The sequence below is a fragment of the Dipodomys merriami genome, unplaced genomic scaffold, assembly GCF_024711535.1.
Source record: "Dipodomys merriami isolate MVZ:Mamm:240054 unplaced genomic scaffold, mDipMer1.0.p SCAF_175, whole genome shotgun sequence".
In the NCBI taxonomy this organism is placed as follows: Eukaryota; Metazoa; Chordata; class Mammalia; order Rodentia; family Heteromyidae; genus Dipodomys; species Dipodomys merriami.
The window spans coordinates 1,699,852-1,709,615 of record NW_027203104.1 but is presented as its reverse complement, the minus strand read 5'-3'; the positions used below and the strand labels follow the sequence as shown (position 1 = coordinate 1,709,615).

At 39.3% G+C, this 9,764-nt stretch overlaps 1 protein-coding gene across 1 annotated transcript; it reads right to left on the bottom strand.

Moving 5' to 3' along the window:
• Nucleotides 1-4,439: 4,439 nt before the first annotated feature.
• LOC138829674 (zinc finger protein 268-like) lies at nucleotides 4,440-8,263 on the bottom strand. The gene is made up of 2 exons (XM_070026148.1): nucleotides 8,182-8,263; nucleotides 4,440-7,087 (listed from the first exon to the last, which is right to left on the bottom strand). Exon 2 carries the CDS (start codon nucleotides 7,011-7,013, stop codon nucleotides 5,037-5,039), a length of 1,977 nt encoding a protein of 658 aa, XP_069882249.1. The 5' UTR covers nucleotides 7,014-7,087; nucleotides 8,182-8,263; the 3' UTR covers nucleotides 4,440-5,036.
• Between the last annotated feature and the right edge of the window lie 1,501 nt (nucleotides 8,264-9,764).

Here is a 9,764-nt window from a genome sequence, read left to right as displayed (position 1 = left end):
ACTGCTATCACTTCTTTGTGGACTTGATCATACAATAAATGAGTTTCCTCTTTTATGTGCCTGTATTTAAGGGTCTGATATGGGTCTGTGCTCTGTTGCACCATGTCTGCTCCTGAGATGAGCTGCTTAGTAGGGCCAATGATTGTGGAAAAGGTCTGCTAAATTGCAAGGTGCTATGGAGGATTATGGGTGACTGGATGAAGTTTACACACAAGACCACACTAAAGCTACCAGCACAACTATGTTTATTGCAGCATTATTGACCATAGCTAAGATATGGAACCAACCCAGATGCCCCTCAGTAGATGAATGGATCAAGAAAATGTGGTATATATACACAATGGAATTCTATGCCTCCATCAGAAAGAATGACATTGCCCCATTTGTTAGGAAATGGAAACACTTGGAAACAAATTTCTTTATATGTATGCACCTATGTTTGTATATAAATATATAAACATATACACACATGCATATATATACACACTTGCACACTCATGTATATATTATATGGTATATATTAACATATATTTTATATATACAAATGAAGCAGAGCCTTGCTATGTAGCCTATGTTGCTCTCAAAGAGGTGAAAATCCTGTCTTCCTTCACTATGTTTTGAATTATAAACCTGCTAAAACATACCTAGCTTACTCTATTTATTTCAGAGGAATACACTACTGTGCTCAAATCAAATGAGTTCCTAATTATTAAGGAAGGAAAATGTTTCGAGGAACTACTAAATGAACTAGCTTCACAACCCTATCAAAGAAACTTATCTTTCTGTTTTAAGAGGATTCCTTAAAAGTGTGCATTATTACAAAATGAAGTTCAATTACTACAATGGTATTGATTCCTGTACATCAGTCAAACATGCAAATGTTAGTACTTGATCTCATTTCCTAGGTGCTGTTCTTGATCTTCTTTGCTTAAGGCTAGTCCTGTACCACTTGAGCCACATATCTTTTACTTATGACCTTTATAGTGGTTAATTGGGGAGAAGAGTCCCCCGTTCATTTTGCCCAGGCAAGCTTCAAAGATTGATCTTCAGCTTTCAGAATTGCAAGCATGAGTGGCCTAAGCCCAGCAGCTTTACATATTGGTATTTACATGCCTTGAGTTATTTCTGGTACTGAATAAGGGCTTCGATGTTTGTTTGCTTTTTTGCTGGTCCTGGGGCTTGAACTCAGGGCCTAGGTGCTGTCCCTACACTTGTTTGCTCATGACTAGTACAGTATCACTTGAGCCATATGTTCCCTTCAAGCCTTTGGGTGAATTGGAAATAGTAATTTCAATGACTTCTGCAGCTGGGCTGGTTTTGAAATATGATCCTCAGATCTCAGCCTTCTGAGTGGATAGGAGTACATGTGTGAACCACAGGTGCCCAGCTGCTTCATAAGTGTTCTGAGACCTCTTAAAATGAGCCAAATACTTTACACTGACCCAACAGTTTTCCTCAGGTGAGTTTCAGACACTCCTCAGGGTGAAAGGGAGAAAAAAGCTGAGTTGGGAACTAGGAATATTCTCAGGTGCTAATGTGTCAGAGAAACTATTCATGGGGAGATGAATGTGTTTTTCTTTTATTAAGGAGGTGCCATGGACTGGCTCTGTCGGGACGACGGAGGACACCTAGTGGAGGTAACTGGAATAGGTGGGGAGATGGCAACAGACAACTCACTCAAGAGGAGTGAATGCTGAATGCGATTTATTGCAGAGGATAACAAGCTTTTATAGAAAAAGTCTCCATTAGAAAGGGCAAAAGGTTACACAATCTTGCTGCAAGGCTTCGTTCTTGGGTGGTCACCAGCTGCTCGCCTGATCTTGTTTTTTGCATGATGAGCTATGATGATAGGCACTTGTTTTCGGCTTTTCCTCTATTTTTAAGAAATACAATTGTTTCGAGATGTTTATCACCTATTAACCATTAACCAGAGCATATGGGCAAGGTGCTGGACAGAAAGGCTTGAACTCTAGTACTTTATTGTTACTTTTGTTTAGTTTTGTACTTTATGCGTTTCAAATCTTTTCGAAGCAATTGTACTTCTTTGCCATTCTTTAGAGGGTCCCCAATTTGTGGCCCAAAATCATGATATTCAGTATACTTAGTTAAATCTGGCCATATATCTAATTCAAGCTCATAGTGTCTTCTCTGTAACCCTTTCACATAATCGTTTACTCTTCTCCATAGAGGCCTTAACTGTCTCATAAGATCTTTCTTGTTCCTTTTTTGATAGTAAGCACCAAGGAGGCCTAGATCTAGCAAGTCTCTCAGTAAATGCAAGAGAGTAATAGGAAGTTCTTTCTCCTAAGTAGTTTTCCCAACCGTTGCCATCCTTATCATATACACCTGTAAAAGGCTATGGATCTGGGGGAAGTCTCTGTGGTCCTCTAAATAATGGAGGATTCCACTATTTTCCTCTGATAACCCATTGCCACCTTCCATCTACCAACCTTTTAGGAATCTTATTTAGCTTTTGGTCTAAATATTCCTCTACATCTTTCTTATCTACAGGATATCTATATGAGTCTATTGTCTATGCTCCAGGATTAAAGGGAAATCTCCAATAGCCATACACTCTTTCTGCTCTAGCCATGCCTACAGCTTCTTGTAAATTTCTTACAAACAATTCCTTTTGCTGAAGTGACGTCATGAAACCTCCCAATACTTTTATATTTACTTATTACTTGTCTAATAGCCTCCATAAGAGGGACTTTCAGGGTAGCACTTAACTCTGATGAGTTAGTCATGTTCTCAGGACACTCATCAGATGTTGGAGTCGTCAACACTTCCAAGAAAGAGCCCTGAATGAGGGAATGTTGAGCATGAGTAAGTAGAACAAGCAACAGGAGCAGTAAAAGATTAATAGGCACTCCTATTCAGCGAAAAAAAAAGAGGAACATATCTTTCCCAGGGCCTTGCCAGCCTTTTTAGACGGTAGGCCTCTTTGAAGCCCCATTCTCTGAGGTAGACTTCTGTGAAGTCCCATTCTCAGAGGTAGGCTTCTGTGGAGTCCCATTCTCAGATCTAAAAGCAGTTGTTCCATGCTAAGCAGACTCCACAGAAGTAGGCGTGGCAACAAGGGTATTTTTTTTTATTTTTTTTTGGTTCGGTCGTGGGGACTGAACTCTGGGCCTGGGCGCTGTCCATCAGCTCTTCAACTCAAGGCTAGTGCTCTATCACTTCAACCACAGTGCCACTTCTGGCTTTTTCCTTTTTGCTTATATGGTGCTGGGGAATCAAACCCAGGGCCTCATGCATGTAAGGCAAGCACTCTACAAGTGAGCCACCTTCCCAGCCCTGCTTTTATTTTCAATCAATGAAATTCCTTCACTTTTAGTCCTCTTCTTTGTAAGAGTCTTCATTTCCTGGGTTTTCAATTCCAAATAATTTAAATAACCTTAATGATATCCCTTCTTTGAGGACTTGATCATATAGTAAAGGAGTTTCCTCCTTTATGTGCCTGTATTTAGGTCCTGATATGGGTCTGTGTTCTGTTGCACCATGACTGCACCTGAGATGAGCTGCTTAGTAGAGCCAATGATTGTGGAAAACATCTGACATAATGAATAGTGCTGTGGAGGGTTATGGATGGATTCAGGTGACTGGATGAATTTGTAGTGACATATATGTATATTTATATACACAGATATGCATACCCACACACACACAATGTAATCACCCTGGTGAGCTGCTGATGAATGCGTCCCTTGTAATCTGTCACTCAAAGCCAAGAGGTTCACATTTATGAACCATTGGGACATTCTCAAGTATGTCTCTAAAGTCCTCATAAGCTGTTGCTATGGAGACATGTTCATGTGGGGCTTCTGAATTCTGTTTTTACACATGGAATTGTGGAATGTTAAGTGTATATTCTTTTTTGTTTTCTTTAGCTCCAAGAATGGGACTCAAAGCCAGTACATGATACTTTGCTCACTTATTAATGCTCTAACAACTAAGCCATACCTCTATCCCTTAAAGTATGTATTTTGTCTATTCTGTTGTGAAAGACTATATGAATATATGACAAATACTACCAGCTCTATAAAAATTATAGAACTGTTCATTTCCAGGGGTGAAGAGACTGATGTTATAGAAGGTATTCTAGGTTTACAGAAAAATTTGAAAATTGTTTCCCACAAGAAATCTGAATGGATTCTATGTCACTTTTATTGAATTTCACCACATAAAATAACTATTTACTAAATCAACTTTATTACTCATCTATAATTCTCAAATATTTCTCATTTTTAAACGTTACAAAATTCCATTAAATCAGTGAATTTCTTTATAGATTCTATGAAACTACTTATGTTCCTAATTTATAACATTTCAGTTTTACTTACATAACTTTGTAAACACCTTTGAAGAAAGTAGACGGCTTCCCAATGATAGGATTCATGATACTAAATACAACAACCTCAAAATTAGAGATGTGGCACAAAGGATAGAGTGCTAAGCTTGAGAATAAAAGCCAAAGGGAAGTAAAGGGCCATGAGTTCAAATGAAACTAACAGCAAAATAAAAGGAAAAAGGTAAATATCATCCTAGAATTTCATGAAACAGGAAATTAGACATAATCATCTTCTTGTAGATCTCCCAATAGAGAATGTTAGAAATGGAACTTGAGAAATTTTAGAAGATGGACATTTAGGGAAGAATGACTGAGAGTACTTAGAACTTTTTTGAAAAACTTTCTACATGTTTTACATTGCTATGATTTCTCATGTGTGTGTGTGTTAAATGATGAACCCTGAGCTGTGCCTTCTGGTTGAAGAATTCCACATTTCTACCTTGATAAGGTTTGTATCCTGTGTGGGTTCTCTATTGCAAACTGACTTCTCTTCCAAATGAAAGACTTTCCCTACTTGTTACATACTAGAGATTTCTCATTTGGGTGAATTTTCTTATATGCTAGGCTGTGGCCTCCTGTGGACGGTTCTTTCCACATTTGTTGCAGTCATAAGGCTTCTCTCTTGTGTTGTGCTCTCTGATGAAAAATAAGGGTTGACTTCTGTGTGAAACTCTTTCCACAGCTGTTACATTCCTAAAGTTTTACTCCTGTGTGTTCTCCGATGGACAGTAAGGTTTCCTCTGTGGCTGAATGACTTTCCACACAGGTCACATTCATAAGGTTTCTCTCCTGTGTGTGTTCTCTGATGGTCAGAGAGGTAAACCTTCCTGGTGAAAGACTTTCCACAGCTGTTACATTCATAAGGTTTCTCTCCTGTGTGCATTATCTGATGGATGTTAAGTGCTGCCTTCCACCTGAAAGACTTTCCACACTCCATACATTCATAAGGTTTCTCTCCTGTGTGTATTATCTGATGTGATTTAAGGATCGACTTCCGGATGAAAGACTTTCCACACCAGCTACATCCATAAGGTTTTTCTCCTGTGTGTTTTCTCTCATGGACAGTAAGGCCGATTTTCTTGGTGAAAGACTTTCCACACCTCCTACATTCATAAGGTCTCTGTTCTGTATGTGTTGCCTGATGGGCAGTAAGTTGTGACTTCATGGCGAAAGACTTTCTACACACATTACATTCATAAGGTTTCTCTCCCGTGTGTATTGTCTCATGGATAGTAAGGCATGTTTTCCGGGCGAAAACCTTTCCACACCTGCTACATTCATAAGGTCTCTCTCCTGTATGTGTTGTCTGATGGATCCTAAGGTTTCCTTTCTGGGTGAAAGACTTTCTACACACATTACACTGATAAGGTTTCTCTCCTGTGTGTGTTGTCTGATGGATTTTAATTTGTGCCTTCTGGGTGAAAGACTTTCCACATATATTACATTTGTATGGTTTCTCTCCTGTGTGTGTTGTCTGATGGACATTAAGGGTTGTCTTCTGGGTGAAAGACTTCCCACATTTGTTACATTCATAAGGTTTCTCTCCTGTGTGTGTTCTCTGATGGACAGTAAGGTATGCCTTCAAGTGAAAAGATTTTCCACACTTGTTACATTCATAAAGTGTCTTTCTTGTGTGAATTTTCTGATGAAAAGTAAGGTTTGCCTTCCGGATGAAGGACTTTCCACACACATTACATTCATAAGGTTTCTCTCTTGTGTGTGTTGTCTGATGGACAGTAAGGTGTGCCTTCTGGATGAAAGACTTTCCACACACATTACATTCATAAGGTTTATCTCCTATGTGTATTCTGTGATGATATGTAAGTTTTGACTTCCGCATGAAAGACTTTCCACACAGGTTACATTCATAAGGTTTCTCACCTGTGTGTGTTCGCTCGTGAGCAGTAAGGTTTGTCTTCTGGGTGAAAGACTTCCCACACTGGATACATTCATAAGGCTTCTCTCCTGTGTGTGTTTTCTGATGGACAGTGAGGTATGACTTCAGGCTGAATGACTTTCCACACAGGTTACATTCATAAGGTTTCTCTCCTGTGTGTGTTGTCCGATGGACAGTGAGGTGTGCCTTCTGGCTGAAAGACTTTCCACACACATTACATTCATGAGGTTTCTCTCCTGTGTGTGTTAGCTGATGGACAGTAAGCTGTGCCTTCCGAGTGAAAGACTTTCCACACAGGTTACATTCATAAGGTTTCTCTCCTGTGTGTGTTGTCAGATGGACATTAAGGGTTGTCTTCCGGCTGAAAGACTTTCCACACACATTACATTCATAAGGTTTCTCTCCTGTGTGTTTTGTCAGATGGACAGTAAGGTGTGCCTTCCGGCTGAAAGACTTTCCACACACATTACATTCATAAGGTTTCTCTCCTGTATGTGTTCTTTGATGGACAGTAAGGTATGTCTTCCGGGTGAAAGAATGTCCACATTGGTTAGATTCTTTAACTACAGGAGATACTCCAGGACTATAAGCAGCACATATCCCATTAGACTCGCCATGGAAAAGCATGTTCTGACACTGCCTGAACTCCTCTGTCCTTATCCCTAAGGAGTTCCCATTATTCCTAATCAGCTCTGACTTAGGTTTGGATCTCAAATTAAAAGTTGTTATTAATTTCACATTTTTCTCCCCTGTGTTAATATTCATGACTCCGACTTCAGACAGACAATCATAGGGATTCTCCTGACAGGTCTTAGTCCTGTACTCCTTTTCTTGGACATCTACAATGAGATATAGAAAGACAGACAAAAACAGAAATGAGACCTCAAGATTCCTTAATGTAACAGTAAAGGCATTTCCGTGCATCCTAACTGTTACGAGATTTTAAAAGATCAAAGCAGGAACTCTTTGATGCAGAATATAAGCTTTTCTCTGTAATGTATTAGTAAAGAAAGTAGCACTGACATTTTACAATGGTAAATAATGTTTTTCTGTTTCAGTTTTTCTCAAGGAATTAATTACTCAAATGATTCATCTACACACTATTAGTTATAAGCTGAGTACTAAACATTTGCCTTTAATACCCTCGAGGTTTGGTCCTAAGGGAATAGCTATTATTTTTCTTTTAATTTGTGGAAATAATTGATACATTTTGCTGCTTAGCTTCTCAACCATTAGGTGAGGAACAGAAATACTGTCTAGATTTAGGGACCATTAGGGTGTTTGATACATCCCTTGGCCTTTCCGCTAAGCATGGAAGGTTCCTGAGAGTAAGGATTTATACCTCCATCTCTTTAGTTCTAACTTCTCACTAAGAATTACTTTAGGGATTGGTGGCATTTTTAAAATTGGTTTCCCTCACCCTTAGTCAAATTCTCATCAAATTTCCTTTTCTAACACTCCTGCTCCTTCACAACCATTCAAGACCAAAGATACTGCAGCTCACCACCCAGGTAGTCATCCCCTATGAACCAAAAGCTTTGCTTCTGAATCTCACTCACTTCCAACATCACCAAGAAGCAATTTTCCTCTTCACAGGATAGCAGTCCTGGCATACTCCTCATTTCCTCATACCTGCATAGGCCTTGTTTCAATGAAAATGAGACCTCATTTTCTACATTTCTCATTTCCTTTTTCTGTTTAAGAATGATTTCTACAAAGAAAAAGAAAATTGCTCACTTTAACTACACTGGGACAGCCAAATCAGTTTGTCTCCATGTAAATTCTTGATTGTCATGTCCTGAAGACAAAGGATCACCTAGTTCTCTGCCACACATGACTCAGGGAACTAGGAACATTATTGCTCAGTACAGCTCATTAAACTTACCAAGTGTACTCTGGCTACAAAACTACCATGCAAGATGCTTTATCTCACCTGTGAGATTTTTGTCTGAGGCTTCTCTTATCCATGGTTCTGACCCTTGCTCCAGCTTGGCAATCAATTTAGGTTTAGGAACACAGTGTCCTGTTATTAACAAGTAGAGAAGAACTATTGGTAGGATGGGTCATCATTACTGTAAGGTCTTAGACATCATGTTCACAAACTTGCTCCTAAACCTTGTTTCTCATTTCTTATCCACTCCCTCGTTGATATTCCCCAACTTTCAACTTATTTTGCCAATTGTGTGCCTTGAACTCAGCTCTTTTGCTCAAAGCTAGCATTCTGCTAGTTTCAGTCCCAGCTACATTTGTAGATTGTGAAGGGATTTGGAGATAAAAGCCTCATGGTCACTTTTCTGCAGTTGCAGGCTTCAAACCAACATCCTCACATTTCTGCCTCCAGAGAAGCTAAGATTACAGGTGTTAGCCACTGCACCCAGGATCAGGGTTGATTACAAATAACCACTTTCAAATAGTGATTTTCAGATCATACTTCAAATAGTGATGTACTTTCTATTCTAGACTATATTTGCACGTACAGAAATCAACCCAAGTTTAGGATGACAGTCTTCTTTCTATTAGTGGAATGTAGTTTAGATTTTGGGTCCAAGTGCTGATTGGGTTTCTTGATGAATGGGAATAAAATTGTCTCCAATTATATAATGAAGTGGAAAAAATGGACAGGAATTTTATATTCCCACGGACTGGAATCGTCTACCGAAACAACATAAATATTTATATATCTACTTAAAAAAGAAAACAGCCTTTGATCTCGCATGTTCAAATGACTTTTGCTCACCTAAAGACAAGAGGTTGCTGTAGGTCTCCAGCATTACATCTCTATGCAGGGTCCTCTGAGCATGATCCAAGTCTTGCCACTCCTCCCAGCTGAAGTCCACAGCCACGTCATCAAATGACACCAGCTTCTGTAATGGCACATTTGAATCAAGTAATTAGCCCAAGTCAGGAAGGTCTGTGGGACTCATCCCCAATTAATCACCAGGAGAAAAGCAGAACTGGTGCTATGGCTCATGTGGTAGAGCACTAGCCTTGAGGGGCAGAATTCAGGGACAGTGCTCAGGTCCTCACAACCAACCAACAGACACGCATGCACACACACACACACACACACACACACACACACACACACACACACACACACACACACACACACGGTATCTCATAAGCAATTACAACACATTTAGGACATCACAAGGAATACATAGCACCTTACTGATTCATGAAAAGTAAGTGTCTACATAAATGTTAAAGGCAGTAACAGTAGTTAAAACGTCACTAATGATGGATTGGCCCTTATAAGATCTGATTTACTTCCCATATATAAATATCCTATGTTAACTATTTTGTAGTTTCAGTGCTAAATACTGAATTATGGTCATAGATACCCTGATATTTCTTTCCTATGTAAAAAAGAACTGCTAGAAGGAAGTTTTGTGAACTTGGCCTACCTTCTACAATCCACAATATAGTTGCGAGGGGCATACAATGTTCCCTGACTACATTTTCATTTAAATATGCCTTCATGGAAGGATGGAGGATGGATAGAGACTTAAGGAA

What these genes read in the sequence shown, in the direction of transcription:
- LOC138829674 (XM_070026148.1), bottom strand. Translation starts at nt 7,013, where the DNA reads ATGAATATTAACACAGGGGAGAAAAATGTGAAATTAATAACAACTTTT.